General features: G+C 36.0%; 2 protein-coding genes across 6 annotated transcripts in view; one reads left to right on the top strand and one right to left on the bottom strand.

The window, feature by feature from the left end:
- Positions 1–243: 243 nt before the first annotated feature.
- C10H12orf29 (chromosome 10 C12orf29 homolog) lies at positions 244–15,284 on the top strand. 2 transcript variants are annotated; one of them, XM_023221780.1, is made up of 8 exons: positions 244–486; positions 5,219–5,336; positions 7,932–8,027; positions 8,700–8,816; positions 10,621–10,818; positions 11,856–12,025; positions 13,092–13,220; positions 13,335–13,364. In XM_023221780.1, the coding sequence occupies exons 1-7, from the start codon at positions 397–399 to the stop codon at positions 13,203–13,205; spliced, it is 903 nt and encodes a 300-aa protein (XP_023077548.1). In that variant the 5' UTR covers positions 244–396; the 3' UTR covers positions 13,206–13,220; positions 13,335–13,364. The 2 variants fall into 2 exon arrangements, with proteins under 2 accessions (XP_023077548.1, XP_023077457.1); XM_023221689.1 differs by lacking the exon at positions 13,092–13,220 and having other exon boundaries at positions 13,335–15,284.
- Positions 14,127–18,901, bottom strand: part of CEP290 (centrosomal protein 290) — a 94,290-nt gene continuing 89,515 nt past the window's right edge. For 3 of the 4 annotated variants that reach the window (XM_023221070.2, XM_023221201.2, XM_023221147.2), the window contains 3 exons: positions 18,719–18,813; positions 15,485–15,564; positions 14,127–14,526 (listed from right to left, as the gene is read on the bottom strand). In XM_023221070.2, the coding sequence (XP_023076838.1) occupies positions 14,296–14,526; positions 15,485–15,564; positions 18,719–18,813 (406 nt within the window). In that variant the 3' untranslated portion in view covers positions 14,127–14,295. Of the gene's footprint in view, positions 14,527–15,484; positions 15,565–18,718; positions 18,814–18,901 lie in introns of those variants that run through there. The other variant, XR_002733495.1, reaches the window with a different exon arrangement.

Here is an 18,901-nt window from a genome sequence, read left to right on the forward strand (position 1 = left end):
GTTAAATCGACATCTGAAATGTTCATTGCTTATAACTTGATCTTATTTAATTTCTAAAAAATCATCGGTTACTAGGTGTGGCTAAGTACACACGTTTAGGAAACGTATCTGTTTTCGCGGTTGTTAAAACCGAGGTGTGGGGCAGGGGACGCACGTGGGAACGCACCAGGCACTTCAGCTTCTGCACTACAACTCCCAGAAGGCGCAGCGGCCAGGCAGCCGCTTCTGGACGGGCGTTCCCGCCCCTCGCTGGGGTTTGGTAGTTGGGGCGCAGCCGCAGTGGCTGGGCGCGGAGTGTGAGTGGCCTGAACCCAGCGGGTGACTGCCGCGGGGCTTCTCCCCGGCTGGACTGGGCGCTACTCGAAAGCGCTCTCTCCACGCTTTGTTGGGCTCATCATGAAGCGCTTGGGCTCCGTGCAACGGAAAATGCCGTGTGTGTTTGTGACGGAGGTGAAAGAGGAGCCTTCCGCCAAAAGGGAGCATCAGGTACGGAGGAGCGTCGGGCAGGCTGGGCAGCTCGCGTGGGCTCCTCCCCGCGGCGCTGGCTCAGTGCGAACCCGGCGAGGGCGGCTGGGCGCGTTAGACCTGCCCTGCAGGCCAGGAGCCTCTGTAGGTTTCCCTGGGTAGGTTTGGGGTGGGAGTTCCGTACGCCCTGAGCTCTTCCAGGTTCTTGTACTTTTCTTAGTCGTAAGGGAGGGAATTTGCGAAAGGATTTTCCTGATTAGGAGATTCAAACTTGCCCTCGCGAGGAAATGGATAACCCACATCTACAGCATGTTCCTTTCTTTTCAGGTTAGCATCTTTTGGGGAAACCCCCTAATCAGATAATTGCCACATTCCAAGCTTTACTGCTTTTCAAGAGTGGAGTAAGAAAGGGTGGATATTAGAAGACTTGCTTTACCTGTTCTGTCCGAACCAGTGGCGGTGTTGACAGTAGCCTAATTAGGTCACTGAAGTTCAGACCTCATATTACCAGTAATTACTTAATTTATTCTAAGTTTGGTGTTCACATCTCAAGGTTTTCTATTGTAGCAACGTGTTTTCCACATAGTGTGCCCTCGGTAAATGCTAGTGAGTAACCCATATTTGGGTAATTTTTTTTCATATCGTACTATAAAACGTTGTAGTCTTTGATCAGTAGAATACCCAGTGATTAGTTGGGTGCTTCCCAGCTTTGCTGATTTCAAACAAAACCAACATGTCCATTGGAAATCCACCTCACTTGAGTTTCATAATTGGCACTGGCTTTTCTTCTGGACTAAAACTTGTTTAAGGCAAAGATTGCCCTGTTATCTTTAGTCCCAGCTTCTAGGACCTGGCACGTGGTACGCATTGGATAAATATTTACTGAATTAAAGAATGAACCCTGGAATCATTTCATGCCAGTTTTCCATTCACCTTGATGCTTTTTACCTTATAGCATCTGATCTTTTCATTCTTTCTATTACTGTCACTGTTGTTATAGTTAATATTTCATGTCCTGCTCATTGCACCACCTAATTGATCTTACTTGTCACTCGGAGTGATCATCACCGTGTTCTTTCCTCGTCAAAATGCCAGTTATTACTCAATGTTTGTAGCAGTAATTTTTTTTTTCTTTTAGCTGTAACAAATGTAATCCATATGAAACATTATCATCTGTTTCAGTATTTCACTCTACTGTGATTTTCAACTTCGTATGTTGGAGGGGAGTAGTTTGTAAAAGTATTCTCCACCAGGGAAAATAAGCAGCCCCTTCTCTTACCTCTCTGCAGTTAAGAACAGCTTACAGTATCGTTTATAGCATAGCATCCACATTCTTAATTATAATTCAGGGCCTCCCACTAATGAGGCTCAATCTACCTTCCATCCTTCTCAAAGTGGATTCTCTGTTTTAGCCATCTATTTCATCCTGTGAACATAACAACCACAATCCTGCCTCATATTTTTGCTCAGACTGTTCACTCTGGATCATCTCTAGAATGCTTTTAATTTCTCAAGTCAGTTCTTCTCCATAATATCTTAAATCAACTTAGTCATCTCAGTGATTTCCCCTACCCAGAAATTGTAGAGGGCCACTCAATCGATACTCACTATTTTAATACACGTACCTTGTTTTTCCAGTAATAGTCTAAAGTCTTTGATGACAGGTGGAAAAGGAGAACTTTGTGTACCCCTCAGTGTCTCTTGTGTTGTCCTTTGGACATGTCGATAGCAAAGAGCAGATGATTGGTTTTTATGGAAGGAATGTTTATACTCATCAGGAGTTGCATGGGGCAGAGTAATCTTCCCCCCATAGGATCTTTGATAAATTTAGATACACACACACTGCTATTGGACCAGACTCTGTGGCTCTACTATCCTAGGTTAAATTGATATCCTTTGATATCAGCGTCATAAGTTAGTGAAAAACAGTTGTATTTTTAAAGTACCGAATCCCTACTAGACGGTTATATTTTGAAAGTATTGAATCAATACTAGAAGGGCCTAATTTCTTAGTTTACCTGTTTGAAATAGTGCATTAGTCTTAAGCTCACACACAGCAATATGTTTATATTGTACAGTGTTGTTTCACTTTGTAAGATGATGTTACTTCAGATACAGACTGTAGAAGTGGCATAAGTCTTTTTCAGAAATGAAAATGAATTATAGATAAAAAGTTCGTAGGAACCCAGGAAACTGTCTTTTCCTCATCCTTGGTGCCCTTTTTCTTCCTGATAGTAGAAAAACCATCAATATGTAAACATCTCACTACTGATAAAGCTGAAAGGGACAAGGAGTGAGTACTCTCAAAGCAAACAAACTCAAAAGGAAAAACAAAAGGCAAGTGGTTCTTGGTAGTTTTAACAGTGAAGATTGTTAGGGGAAAAACATGAAAAAAACAAAATCAGCTTGAAACCTTGAGTACTTATTGTGCAAAGACATAGAACTAAAATGATACTGAAGTATACTGTATAACATCTCTAAGATGCCATAGTGGGCCAGCTTGTGCTCTCAGCAGGACTCTGTTTACAGGAATACTAATATGAGGTCTCGCCTAAGAGGTGATGCCAGCAGGTCTTACTTCTTTTTTGTATTCTGCCTGCATAGTCTAGGACAAGGCCATTCACAAACTAGATGCTCAAATTTTGTTGAATGAGTTACCACAAAGATTTTTAGATCGACATAGACTCCTGAATACAACTTTCAAAGTAAACAATTCATCAAGCTACATAGGGATGTCAGGTAACTGTGACGAAAACTATTGTCAAAGTGAAGCCTAACTCAAGAGTCAAGAGATTTGTTTTATGGAGGCAATTTTTCTTTTGCCATGTTGAACATTTTTTTTTTTTTTTTTGAGACGGAGTCTTGCTCTGCCGCCCAGGCTGGAGTGCAGTGGCCGGATCTCAGCTCACTGCAAGCTCCGCCTTTGGGGTTTACACCATTCTCCTGCCTCAGCCTCCCGAGTAGCTGGGACTACAGGCGCCCGCCACCTTGCCCGGCTAGTTTTTTGTACTTTTTAGTAGAGACGGGGTTTCACCGGGTTAGCCAGGATGGTCTGGATCGCCTGACCTTGTGATCCACCCGTCTCGGCCTCCCAAAGTGCTGGGATTACAGGCTTGAGCCACCGCGCCCGGCCATGTTGAACATTTTTTAAGTAAGTAAATAAACCATAGCTGATATAGCTCAGAAATTTAAGTTCGTAGTACTGTCATGTCTAATAATATAAATCACTATTAATGGTAGGAAACTATCAGGGGATTAACTTTCCTTTCAAGCAGATAATATATTTTCTAAGAGTATTTGTTGAACTTTATGATGATACATCTGAAGATTTTTAGTATATAAAACTGAATCAAGGGTAAAATTGTTCTGAAAATTAAGATGCTTTTAAAGTCTGTGATCTGTAATGTTTAGACAGAGATGCAAGCTCTGTGACAATGAAGGTATACTAATGACAATTGCTTTATGAAAAGGATGAAAATCATAGTTTTTCAACCTATGCTTACAATAGCAGTTGTTTATCATGCAGTTAAGGAGGAAAAACATGAAAAAAGTAAATCCAGAAACCATTTGATTTTGGCTCTTAAACTTCTTGGTAGCAAATAGAAACTGATGTCAATTAAATCGAGAAGAATGCACTGAAAAAGAGACAAGAAGTATGCCAAAAGGTTCTTTGTAATACGTCTGAATGGTGATGACATGGGTGATTCATTTATGCCTTTGTATATTTCATTTGCAAATTTTCTATAATGAGCATCTATTAGCTTTGCAAGGAAAAAAAGGTGAAAAAAGGCAAAAACGAAGTATGAACTATCTTCCATCTAGAATTTTGCCTGCTCCCTGAGAATTTTGACCTGAGACAGGAGTACATTACAACATCCTTGCTAAGACTCCTTACAAACCAAGTCTTAATTGCAAAACAAGTTTTATAAATCACAAAAATGTTTGTGCTTATAAAAAAGGGGGAAGATCTTATGTATTGAAGAGCAGATTGACTCTTGGGAAAACTGAAAATTATGATTGAAAGATACTTGTATTGAACTACCAGAAGCACCTATGAAGTTTGAGTTAATTAAACATACAATCTAGTTTTACCTTCACTCAGATCCAGACACAATGGCTGCTTTGCATTCTTCAGACACATCAAGAAACCTTACCTTTTGTTTTTTTCCTCAGATATTTGCGTGGTATTCCCTTGCTTCAAGTTTGGTCAAAGGTTCCCTCCTCAAAGTTTCCCTTTCCACCGTATCCAAAATAGCACCTCATCCCTCTTTGCTTTACCCATTTGTTTTTAGCACTTGCTTGTCATAGCTAACATTATATTATGCATTGTGCTTCTTTTGTCTCCCTCATTAAAATGCAAGTTTCACCAAAGGCAGGTACTTTTTTGTTCACCTCTGTATTTCCAGTGCTGAAGACAATGCCTAATCTTAGGCATTTAGTAAATAATTGTCAAGTATATGATTAAATATACTGAACGCCTGTGCTAGGGATGCAGCATTGCAAAGAACAAAGGTGGATTAAAAAAACGTAAATAATTACAGAATTGTGTAGAAAATCAGGTGTTGCTGTGATAGCATGGAAGGGAGGGAACGATTCGGAACTTCACAGAATAAATATTTTTAAATCATTCTGAAGGATGAACTGGAGATCATCCCTTAAAACTAATGAAATTAAGAAGATTTCAGGTGAGCATGTGTGCAAAGACATAGAGGCTATCTATTTTAAACCGGTTTTCTCTCTCTCTCTTTTTAAGCCATTTAAAGTTTTGGCAACTGAAACTATAAGTCACAAGGCATTAGATGCAGATATATACAGTGCAATTCCAACAGAAAAAGTGGATGGAACATGTTGTTATGTTACTACCTATAAAGGTAAACTAAAACTATAATATTTACTACAAATATTACTTATTTTTTCTTAATCACTTTACAGTCTATCTGAAATGAGGCATTTGCTCTTCATAGACCCTGGGAAACCTAAGTATAGTAGCAAAACAAAAAGGTCACAGTTGTTATAGTTTACTTATTATATTATTGTATTTTCTTCTTGGGGGAAAAAAGGAAGGTAACTAAAACATGTACTTAATACACTTAAGGGCCCAGGCAGTAGGGTGCTTGATATATATTATCTCCAATTTGTACAAGTAGCCTCTCCATTTCACAGACAAGAAAAATGAGGTTTAGCAAACTTAAATAATTTGTCCAAGACCCAATAGTAACTGAATGGCTGAACTGGCAATGGGACCTATGTTTGTGTGACCCTTAAGCTTATTCTTCCTGCACCGATTCCAGGGGCTTTATTCCTCTTGGCAGTGTCTGTAATTAATTTCACTTTAATGTAGTTTAAAAGGTAGAAATGCAAATAGAAATTGTCAGTCATTTTAAGAAGAAATGTATGGAAAAGAGTTTTTTTTTTTTTTTTTTTTTTTTTTTGTGATTATTTTTGGATGGTGAGATTACCTCTCACTTCCAGAAAAAAAATAGCATCTGGACACATTCCTGGGGCATTAAATGGACATCTGGACACATTCCTTGTATCAGGAAATTTATTCTGAAATGCAGTAAAATAACTGGGCTAAAGCATACATAATATTTGCCATCTTAACCATTTTTAAGTATGCAGTTCAGTGGCATTAAGTATGTTTACATTATTTTGCTACTATCACCACACTCCATCTCAAGAACTGTTTTCATCTTATAAAACTGAAATGCTACCCATGAAACAACAACTCCTTATTCTCCCACCACCAGCCCCTTGTAACCAGCATTCTACTGCCTCTATGTATTTGACTACTCTAGGTATTTTATATAAGTAGAATCACACAGTGTTTATTTTTTGTGACTGGCTTATTTCACTTAGCATAATGTCCTTAAGGTTCATGCATGTTGGTTGCATGTATCAGAATTTTATTCATTTTTAAAGCTGAATAATATTCCTTTGCATGTATCTAGCACATCTTGTTTATCCAGTCAACCATTGGTGGACAGTTGGGTTGCTTTTATCTTTTGACTATTGTTAACTAATGCCACTGTAAACAGGTGTGAACAGATATCTGAGGCTGTGCTTCCAGTTCTTTTGGATATTTAGCCAGAAGTGGAATTACCGGATGATATGGAGATTCTAACTTTTTAAGGAGCCACTATAGTGTTTGGCGTAGTGGCTGCAGTCATTTACATTTCTACCAACAGTGCACAAAGGTTCCAGTTTTTCAGTTTCCTCACCAGCACTTATTTTCTGCTTTTTTCTGTTTGGATTTTTGTTTTTGTTTTTGGATAGTAGCCATTCTAGTGGATGTAAATGAATTGCATTTTTTATGTTTACTGGTAAAAAAGAAACAAAAGGTCCATTGAACCAGAAATGCTAACACAGTTTTAATCTGGTTCTTCATACTATTTATCTGGATAGCTAATAAGTAGTACAGAATATCTGGACCAACGTATAGCAGTTTCTTTATAAACCTTGGATTTATATATTTGAGAAAACTGTAAAAGATTTTTCAGACTTTGATGCCTATTAAGAAACTATAGTGTGTATCATTACGCATGAGGATGGCAAACTGGATTAGAATTTAACTGCTAAAGTCAAGTCATAGAACCCAAAGTGACAGTGCTTACAAATCCACATTTATTACTGCTAAAGGATACACAATATACCAATGGCATTAAAAGTAAAGATGTGTATTATAGCCAAGGACTGTCTCACAGCAAGGAGTATGGAGAGGCCAAGTAAAAGCTACTGTTGTTCCCTGCTTTAGAGCCTTAGCAGGACACATTTTCTCAGATCAGGAACCATTCATGTGTGCAGGCAAACACTTTGGAACCACAGAATGCAAAATGGAGTCACAGCTGGGGATTTTTACATTTTTGCTGGTCATGTAGGTCTGCATCTTGCTGCTAAGTAACCAGCTTCAACAGCAGAGCCCTCCAGGGGTTTCAGACCAAGCTATCAGGCTCACTCCTACCAATAAATAATACTAGCACAGTGCCCTGCAACTCTCACATCCATGAGTACAAATCAACATTATTAGTATTTTCATGCCTTGATCAGGGATCAGTGCCATGCAGAACAGCTCAGCCTAATTCCAGATGTGTCAGAATTAACCCTTACAGCACAGTGTTATGTTTGGGGGGATGGGGTGAATACAGTTATCTGGTTATGTTTCCATTTTGTAGAGGTATCTTCAGTTGTCCATAAATGCTGCTTACTCATAAAATATGACTATGCAGTGTCCTTATAAAAAAGATAATATATTTACTTTTTGTCTCATCCCCCTCATTCTTTAACCAGAGAAGTAAGTCTTCTCATAGCATCAGGTACTGCTAGGTGGTCTATATTCTTAGACTGCATATTTCCCTTTGTCTTCTTTGAGAAATTAGCCTCCGGTTTATTGAAAAACTCTATTCTGAAATGTCTTTCAAGATAAGTTTTGTTTGCTTCATACTTTCCTTTTGTTATTACTTTTTTAGATCAGCCATACCTTTGGGCTCGACTAGATAGAAAACCCAACAAACAAGCTGAAAAAAGATTTAAAAATTTTCTGCATTCAAAAGAAAACCCAAAAGGTTAGTTTTTTTTTTAATTTTCATGTTTAAATAGCTGAAATTTGTGGCATTTATTGCTGTGGCATTTCTGTACATTATATCCTTCTGTATAATTTAAGCAACTTAGGAAAACTATAATACTTTTATATATAAAAGTATATTATTGAAAAATATTGTAAAATATTTTCCTAATATTTGTCACTATTCTTTATAGTATGAGTCTATTAAAACATACAAGTTACTGCATAGATATTGAAATGAGTGACATTTTGTGTAAGAGACAAATGTGTAATTTTATAAATCAGGTACAAATCTCAGGAAATTAATAATTTTAATTATTAAAATGCTTTTAAATATCTGTAGTAGATACACATTGTATATCTGCATTCATGTATATATGTTTATATTTGTATTCATAGTATATTAAAAATTCATAATCTAATACTTAATGGAATATGGTTTAGTTCGACTGTTAAATACTGCATACAAATGGCATATATGAAATTGAATATTTAAATTGTTAGTACCCTAATCTTAAGTACAGTCACATTGTGGTGATAATGAATGGAGAATAATTGTATCACACCTGATACTATGAGGTTTTAGTAGCTGTTCCCATTTTGAGTCTGTTTAGTATTTTACATTTTTTAAGTATCACCCCAAACAATATTATCTCTTTTTAATTTTTTTTAGAATTTTTTTGGAATGTTGAGGAGGACTTCAAACCAGCTCCAGAGTGCTGGATACCAGCAAAGGAAATAGAACAAATAAATGGGAACCCAGTGCCTGATGAAAATGGACACATTCCTGGTACCATGATATCTCTTCTAATGCAGTTTTGTGTTTACTAGTAAAATGATCAAAATATCCATTCAATCAGAAATTATAGAATTTAATTTTAATCTGGTTCTTCATTAATATGTATAGTACAGAATTTCTGAATCAAATTTATGTAAAGTCCTACATTTTATATCAAAGATGTTTCATATTAAGAACGTCCTCTTAGGTTTACAGTCTTTTCTAAGATGGATATTTTTTACTAGTTGTAGTCTGTGACAATAAAGCGTCAAAAGAGAATAGCCTTGAGGCCAGGTGCAGTGACTCACACCTGTAATCCCAGCACTTTGGGAGGCTGAGGTGGGTGGATGCTTGAGCCTAGGAGTTTTAAGACCAACCTGGGCAACATGGCAAAACCCTGTCTCTACAAAAAATACAAAAAGTTAGCTGGGCATGGCAGTGTGCGCCTGTAGTCTCAGCTACTTGGGAAGCTAATGTGGGAATCACCAAAGCCCCGGATGTCGAGGCTGCAGTGAACCGTGATCGTGCACTCTAGCCTGAGTGTCGGATTGTGACCTTTTCTCAAAAAAACAACAAAAAAAGAGGGAATAGCTTCCAAGTTCTTGTCAGGATAGATGAGATGATCTAGTCTGAAATGAGATTTCACGAAGTCTATACCTTTAGATTAGGGATGGAAAATTTTGCAAAGGTATGCTGAATAGGAAAATATCCCAGATTAAGGTTATAGATTCTCAACTGGCATGTCTTGAGTGCCCATTATGTGCAAAGTCCTCCTAGTTTCTGATAATACAAAAATGAAGGTCAGAACCGTTGTCCTCTATGATCTTTAATTAGACATTGGGAGAAATCAACCAATAATAGTATGATTTAAGAATAGGAATGAATATATCAGGTACCACTGGAGAAAAGAAGAGGAATTCCTCATTCAGCTTGTGGTTAGTGGAGGCTTCCAAGAGGAGTAGACATCTGTACTGAAGCTTAAGGACTAGGAAGTCAGCTGACAAGGAAGAGGGAAGATCAGTGTAGGCCAACTCCCAGGAAGAGGAGAGGGCATAGGGTATTTCGGATACTTTATATAACACTTTATTGCAGCTAGAATGTTCAGGGTATACGACATCATGAAGTGGCTGTAAAAGTTGAGGCTGGAAGTGTGGTGGGCTCAGATTGTAAAGTCCCTTTTATTCTATCTAAAGGAGTGTGAAGTTTATCCTGAAGATAATGATTTTTAATCAGTGGTACAGCAAAAGCATATTTAAGTTTTAGAAATAGAACTATGATAAAAGTGAGTTGGACGTCACTGGAGGCTCGGTGACCAGCAAATAAGTTATTACAGTCATCTAGCATGAGTAATGAAGGGAGCCAATTCTGGCAACAAGAATGAGAAGGGTAATAGCAATAATATTCAATAAATGTGTTCAGTATATATTGGAACATTTTAATAAACTTGGAACACGTACCACATTATGTCCATTGTTCCTGAAGCTTGAGAGAAAACTTGTTTTATAGAAAAAAATGTAAGTGCTATGTCTTAGAATAGTGCTCAGTTCTTACTGAATAAGGGTGAATTGTCTAGTAAGAGAATGCTAGGTGCTCTGTAGTGAATAACAGGTTAATTCTGCAGAATAAAAAATGAACCCTTGTGATTTTTTAAAAAGTAATAAACTGTTAACTTTCCCACTGAGTTTTTAAAGTAATACCTGTTTGTGATAGACACCCAGAAAACATGGGAAATTTACAACAAAAATAGAAATTACCTGTAGTTTCAATCCAAAGAAAAACAATCTAATAACAAATAATTTTCTTCTTTATATAATAGGTTGGGTACCAGTAGAGAAAAACAACAAACAGTATTGCTGGCATTCCTCTGTAGTTAATTATGAATTTGAAATTGCCCTGGTACTAAAACATCATCCTGATGATTCTGGACTTTTGGAAATTAGTGCAGTGCCACTTTCAGATCTCTTAGAACAAACACTGGAGCTCATAGGAACAAATATCAATGGAAACCCATATGGTGAGTGAAGCCTTTTTCTTGTTCAGTTATTGTAACTGTCATTTATAAAGAGAACTTTCTAGGGTCAACTTAAAAAACATACTACAACACTAAAGAAACGACTAACAAATTTGAGTTAGTTTCCTAGGATTATATCCATTTCTGTTAACTTTATACTCACAGAAAAATGCAACCATTTTATTAATCTAAAAGGTTGATTTTTATCCTCATTCTTTCCTGTAATAACATTACACAACTATGTATGAAAAGTAATGACTCAGTTGTAACCCCTTTGCTTTTTAAAATTCAGGTGAGTTGAGTCGAATGATGAAAATGCACTTTTCGTGGTTATTATAGCATCAATTTACATAGCCAAGGGTATAAAGTAAGTAAAGTATTGGCAATGAATACCATGTCAAATATCAAAATATATATCATGATGAATTGAGTGCAAGTACTGAGGGCACTATGGATTACACCTTGCTGACATGGAGATGGGAAGACACACCTAAGGATGCTAAAGGTATAATAGGAAAATCCTACACAGAGATCAAAAGTAGACTTCCAGGTATAAAGAAGCTAAGATGGTAGGTAGACAAGTTATCAGAGATACAGTGCAGCTGTTTGGCAAATGTTGAAGAATAGTTGAATGTGACCAGTGCCACATTGGTACCAAAGGTTGGTAGACTTTTTCTGCAAAATGCCAGAGTAGGTATTTTAAGTTTTGTGGGCCACTCTTCTGAAAGGAGCTATAGACAGTACTTACATGAGTGGATGCGGCTGTGTTCGTGGAAAGCTATTTACAGAAAGCGGTATCTGTCTAGACTTGGCCTACAGGTCATAGTTTGTTGAACCGTGGAGGAGAGCACGCCAAGGGGGAATTTAGAGTTACTGGAATAAGGTGCCAGTGCACCTTATTGGTTTTTAAGGAAACCAACCAGCTTTTCTACCTTTATTCCTAAGTGTTTCAAAAGACTTTATTTGAAGAGGTACATTTTCTAGTTCTTTCTGCAAGTTCCTTTAAATGAATATGACTAATGGCAAATTTTCCCACCTAGGGCTAGGGAGCAAGAAACATCCATTACATCTTCTTATACCACATGGAGCATTTCAAGTAAGAAATCTACCTTCATTGAAGCACAATGATCTCTTGTCCTGGTTTGAAGGTTGCAAAGAGGGTAAAATTGAAGGAATAGTATGGCATTGCAGTGATGGCTGTTTAATAAAGGTAATGGCAAAAATAGCTTGGGTGGGGTTATGTCATCTTATATTCCTACAGCAGAGTAGAAGTGATACTAAAATTCTCTCTACAAATGGCAGCAATTATTATTTGCAGTAAAGAAATTTAATTTTCTCATCCCACATACTACCATTTTTTAAGCGGTAAAACAGTGTTTCCCGGTGTGTATTGTATGGGGCATTGATCATAACAGGTGTGCTTCAGAATTAAAGGGATACTATATATCCCCTGCATAGAAATTCATGTTGCACAGTAGTGCTGAGACATCTTGTACTAACTTAACACAGCATCTCCCAGACTTGAGTATAGAATCTGTTGAGTAAAAAGAGTGCCAAGGTAACAGTTGATATATACAAAATGAATTATCTTATACTTTGTTCCCTTTCTGTCTCCTAGACTTGTCTATTTGACAATTTCACAGGTACCTGAAATTCATAATATTCAAAACTGGACAGGTACTGTCCAGGTACTGAACAGGTACCTGACATTCATAATATTCAAAACTGGACCTAGTTGTAACTCTCTGACTCCACATAATTCACTGAAGTAAAAACTTGGATATTAATTTTAACCCCCCTTTTCATTACTTCATGCATCCAGTTATCAGTTCCTAACAGTTCTAATCTATGTACTTCTTTCCAACCAATTAACTGTTAATTTTAATTTAAGCGAAGATTCATGCTCTGTCATATCACCCTCCAAAAACGTTATCTTTCAGTTTTAGTCCTGTCCTCTCCATTCTTCACAAACGAATGAGTGTATTACTTTCCTGCATCAATCTGTTCAGTTACATTAAATATTCATGATCTGGCCCCTGCTTAATTTCCCAGAACTGCTCTCCACCTCTGCCCCCACAAACACATTGGGTTTGCTCTAACTATATTTACATGATTGCAATTAGAGCAAAAAAACTCCATTCTACCACATAACATTCCCTTCAATTAGAATGCCTCCTTGCCCACATTTTTCAGGTAGCTAGTCTGTACTCAGCAACAGACTCTATGATTCATAAAATTTTATGGAGCCCCTGATTATATTCCTGGCATGTTTCCAGGTGCTGGACATACAGTCAACCAAACAAGGTGTCTGCCTTCATGAAGCTCACATTCTAATGGGGAAGACAGACAATAAACAAATATGTAATATGTCAGGAGAAGAACAGCTATGAAAAAAAAAAACTAGGGTAAGATAAAGTGGAGTCTTACACAGTGCCTGGCAGATAGTAGGCACTCAAATATTTCCAAGTGAATGAAGATAGTATCTGTATGCTAAACCTAATACCTTTTTTCTCTTTCAGGTCCATCGCCATCATCTTGGCTTATGCTGGCCAATTCCAGATACTTATATGAATTCAAAACCAGTTATTATCAACATGAACCTGAACAAATGTGACTCTGCCTTTGATATTAAGTGTTTGTTTAATCATTTTTCAAAACTAGATAATCAGAAATTTGCTAGACTCAAAGATATAATATTTGATGTATAAAATGCAAATAAAATTAGTTTATCATTATATTCTAATCTTGAACATTCTACCATGTTTAAAAATATCTCAAGGTTCCTGTTCATTATGAAACATCAATATGTCTTCTACCATTTGTGAAGAAATGAATTTTCCAGTTTCAAGTACCTATTCAAATTTTTATTAAAAACTAGCAAATTAATTTTAATCTCTAGCCATAAAAATATAAGTAACGGTAAGCTCCTATACTTGTACAAAGGCTGGATTCTCTCCACTATACTGAGTAGTAATTTAAAAACAAAATTTAATGTCACTAATTTTCAAAATTAAATAGTTTAAGCTCAATTTAATTTTGCTGGATATTTAACAAAACATATGGCTCAACCTCATAACTTACATGTGTGTATGTCTACATCTGTATTTATATATATCCTAGTTAGGATTTGAGAATCTTAACACATGTATAAATAAGTATATATAAACTCCAATTTTAAATATTAAAATTACTGAATTTACCCTCATATTCTTTAAAAAACCTAATCAAAACATTATGAATGTAGAGAAATTCACCAAAGCTCATTGTCTATTTGATGGCCATAACAAGTCTTCAAATATATACTTTTATAATAAGTTGAAAATTTCATATAATTTTATTTATTAAGAATTCCAGTCTAAGTATAAAGGTACAAGGTAGTGAGAAGGAAATACTACAGTTCAGACAATTGCTTATTTCCAGGTATATTTTAACTTATAAAGTTAATAAATAGTTAAATGAAACAAAGTTTATAGGTGACCTTCAGTAAATGGGGAAATTAACAGGACTTTCTTCTTCATCTTCAAACTCTTCCGAAGCAGCAACAGGGCTAGTTAACTCAAGTCCCAATTGTTCTGAAAGTTTTTTTACCTTCTCTTCTAAAAGAATATTCTTCTTCACTTCTTCCTTGTAATTATACTTAAGATCTTCAATTTCTTCAAAAAATGAAGGATCAAAATTTTCCAGTTCTTTTTTCAGCTTTTTTATTTCCTCCTAATAGAAACATGTTTAAAAGTTGGATATAGGAAATATACATATTTTAGGTTTGAACTGTGAGATTTAATTGTAAATATGAAAGCCAAAGTATTCCTGAATGGTCGAATACAGCAATAAAGGCAGAAAAATTAAGATTTTTCTTTGTTCCATTGTACAGTGTAAATAACTAAGTTGTTAACTGTCAAGTCCAATGATCTATTCCATAAGTTGTGTTCTAGTCTTTGACTAAAATTTATCATTTCTTAGAGTGGGATTTAATCTTTCTCTAAAAACATATAAGATCCTCTCAATAGAGTAATCAATCAGAATTAGATTTTGCAATTCATAACATTGAAGTTAGTCTGGTTGAGTTTTGGTTTAGACTTCATTTATATCTTCCTTACAGATTCTAATTTTTAATGAATCAAGTTTTCATAAAGTTATTAATATGATCAGGGAAATCTTTGGGACTTCTGACAATTAGGCATTGGTGAAGAGACAATTCAAGCCTTAGTGACTATTTAGAATAGCCAGTGATTACTAGCTGATTCTCATATCCATGCCTTTTTGTCCTGTTTACAGTATTAAAAGAGGTAAAACATAGCAAATATTTTTTTAAGGGAACTATAACCTTAGGATTCCTGAAAATAATTTCAAAAAAACAAACAAACAAAAAAAAAACTAAAGACACTGTTGCCAATGTGACCCAAAACTTAAGAACATACTAATGGCATATATTTGTTACAATTAAAAAATAAATTTACTATTTAATCCTATGTTGAGTCTGAATTTTTTGTTAGCTCTTATTTAATAAATATATTAGGAATAGTCAGATGAACATAATTAACTTTGCAATATAAAGGTCAAATATAAGATGTTATTACATGAATTTTTTAGGATACGTACTGAAAACTCTAAGATGGTAATGAAAATAGTTTTCAACAGCTATCTTCACAAAATGATACTAAAATATTACCTTCAAATGCTGCTTTTCTAGATCTGACATTTTGAGCTTTGTCTCTAGATCTTTTACTTTTTCCTTTAGTTGATCAGCATCTGTCAAAAAAGTTATACAAGTTAAACTCAGCTTTTTCCCACTATGAATGAGTTCAAAGTAATGGATTTGTTCTAGAGAACAGAGATTTGCTTTATGAAACCTAGAACCTGGAAAATACTGGATTTTATGGCTGAAATACTTAAGGATGTAAACACTTGATGCTACCTCCCTCCATCAAGTATTGTAATTTCATAGCAGGCAAAAAGAGGTTATTTGCTAGGTATTAGAAATATAGGCCAAGTGTTTTTTTTTTCACATGACAAATTTTACACGGAAAAAATTCTAAAGCCAGGAAAACTTGTTAGGTACTAAAAGTACAACAGAAGAAAAGCAGACTGTTGGGTAAGGGGCTATAACCATAAGCTGGCCAAATGCTCCCACTATCCAACACAGCATTGGCTATTCCATGTGGGTTACTACATGTTTACTGTGCAATTACTATGTGCAAAATGTGTCATGCAAGCTGTGTAATACAAAGATAAGACATACATAGCCCTGATACTTTGGTAGGAAAACAAAAGTCTACAAATACAGCACAAAAGTTATTTATTGGATTTACCCTGCAAGTTAACATACCTCTAACTTTATCAGCAGGCAAATACGGTTTTTGCTTTAATGCTATCTTTGCTAGATACCTCTTTTCTTTATATTACACTGCATTTAATGAGTCAAGTCATATTTTACAGCCATTGAAGAATAAAATTCTAAAAGTTTGAGAAGAGGCAGCGAACATTTTCATGGCTGGGACAAGTATCTTTTTTTGAGACAGTCTCACTCTGTTGCCCAGGCTAGAGTGTAATGGCGCAATCTTGGCTCACTGCAACAACCACTGCCTCCCAGGCTAAAGCGATTCTCCTGCTTTAGCCTCCCTTGTAGCTGGGATTACAGGCAAGCACCACCACGCCTGGCTAATTTTTATATTTTTAGTAGAGACCGGTTTTACCATGTTGACCAGAGTGGTCTCGAACTCCTGATCTCAGGTGATCCACCCGCTTCAGCCTCCCAAAGTGCTGGGATTACAGGTGTGTGCTACTGTGCTGGGCCTGGGACAAGTATCTTAAAAGTTATCTTACCACTTATATAGAAAGTGATTTAGAATTTCCAAAACAGTTCTGGTTTGATTTTAAGCCTTAATCTTAGAAAAATGACAGGTAATCTGTCTACTTCACATCAGAGATAAGGAATTTTGAAGGCTCAGAAATTTCCTTAAGAAACTGAGGTTTACAAAGATTAGAGAACTATCTATGGCCATACGACCCTTAATGCACATGCACCTGATCTCTTATCTCAGAAGTTAAGCACTGTTGGGGCTGGTTAATATATGGATGGAAGGAAAATTATAAAATTTTCCTAACATCAACAGCATTAATACTGTAGTCTAGTACAAACCAAGCAGGCTGCTATAAGGCATATTTTGTGAGTATTTAGTATGTACTTTTAGTTACCAAGACATAGCACAGTATAGCGGTTAAGGGCTAGGGATGCCAAGGAGCTGTGGAGTTTCATATATTTAGATTTTAATCCTGCCTCTGCTATTTCCTAGCTGACCTTAGAGAATGGTTACTTAACCACTTTGAATCTGTTTATCACATAAAATGGAGACAGTAATACCTATCATATATGGGTGTAAATACAGAATGCTTGTAAGGCAGTTAGCATAGTGTCGAGTACAACTCACACATGATGGCTTTTATTACAAATTAGTAATAGCACTACATACCATATTGAAAAAGCTACAAGAAATAGTCAAAGATAGTTGAGATATAAATTGGTATATTGGTATAATCCTTTGGAGAGAATGGCATTTCTATCATACTATCAAACAATGGCATAATAAGGTCAAGAGATTAATTATATTTTATAAAAGCAGAAACTTGGAAGCAAACTATCCACCAAAACATAAATGGTTCAATGTGCTTATACATGCAATAATACACTATAGAATTATTAAATGGATGAGACAGATTTATGAACAGACCTCAAAAGATGTCCAGGATAAACTGTTAAAGGCAAATACGCTAGACATGTGTATAGTATGAGTTCAATTTTATGTCAGTTGCCAAGAATATATATATACGTATATGCAAAGTCTATTCTCTATCCACAGCAGTTTTGGTCTATAAAGTTAGCCCAATTAGTGAATATCAAACCACTGCTGCTAGAGGAAATATGTACAGACATGCATATACATACATACACCTACATATCTCACACATGATAATCTTAAATCCTAAAGATAACTCATCCTGGTAAATTCTAATTTATTTACATAAGAAAAGGTTCAGAAGTGTTTGTGACTCTCCTAAGCCTAAAGCATTAGCAAGCCTCAGAATTGGGATTCAAATCCCTTCCAACAGGCCCCAGAGCCACAGCTTCTTGCACTATGTTGTGCTGCCCTCTGCCGTCTCCATCCTCTGCTCATTTCTCTATGAAAACTGAAATGAGGATACTGAGCACTGCCTTGTTGAACCTCTGCTGGGGACATGTAGGTTGGATTATTCAAACTTTCCAAGGCTCTGTGGATGTCTGCAAATGTGCTGCAAGTGTTGATTTGGGGATTACATACACGCTTTAGTGAGCAGGTGATTTAGAAAATACAGAATCCACAAATAATGAGGATCTATTGTACATATGAACACACAAACACATGTATGCATATGTGTGATATATATATAAAAATGTGTGTATGTATATGTAGGAATGAGGAATGATCACTTTTGAATGGGAATGGAAGGCAGCAGAAAGATACTTTCTTTTACTTTGTAAAAGGAAAAAAATAGAGGCAGTATTTACTTATTTGCAGTTTTTAAAAATGTTCAAAGGACTTGAAAGAGCGTATACTTAGAAACTGGAAGCAACAGATTTAGTATTCATTGCTTAGCTCTGTATTGTGATTAAATCTGTAACACCCAGATGGAGAACAAAGAGAAAAACACTTGGGTACTTGCTATTCCATAGTATAAACAACACAGAGAAAAATGGGAATATTTTTATATTAATAGCATGGAGGAGAGACAAGAGATCCAAAACTTATCAGGAATTTGATTTTTCAGTGAGACAATGATCAGAAATCTGAGCCAAAAGAAAAAAAAAAAAGGTAAACCCAAATTCAAAAACTTGGGGGTAGCTAACATGTTTTTTAAAATACATTACCAGGTATGGTGCTTTCAGCTCCACTTTGGTCCTTGTTAGCTTCTATCTGATGGATTAATTCTGCTTTCTCTTTATCCAGCTGACTATTAGCTAATCTAGAACACAATGATAATGTGTTAAAAAAAAATAAGGCAGGTATTGCTTCATAAAATATATGGGCATTTCTTATGAACTAGTGATGTA

Source organism: Piliocolobus tephrosceles, chromosome 10 (assembly GCF_002776525.5).
Source record: "Piliocolobus tephrosceles isolate RC106 chromosome 10, ASM277652v3, whole genome shotgun sequence".
NCBI classification, from domain to species: domain Eukaryota; kingdom Metazoa; phylum Chordata; class Mammalia; order Primates; family Cercopithecidae; genus Piliocolobus; species Piliocolobus tephrosceles.

Excerpts from the sequence above, each read along its gene's own strand:
- C10H12orf29 (XM_023221689.1), top strand. The coding sequence starts at position 397 with ATGAAGCGCTTGGGCTCCGTGCAACGGAAAATGCCGTGTGTGTTTGTG. Across the intron at positions 8,028-8,699 it reads TTCAAAAGAAAACCCAAAAG|AATTTTTTTGGAATGTTGAG; the intron begins GTTAGTTTTTTT and ends AATTTTTTTTAG. Across the intron at positions 8,817-10,620 it reads TGAAAATGGACACATTCCTG|GTTGGGTACCAGTAGAGAAA; the intron begins GTACCATGATAT and ends TTTATATAATAG.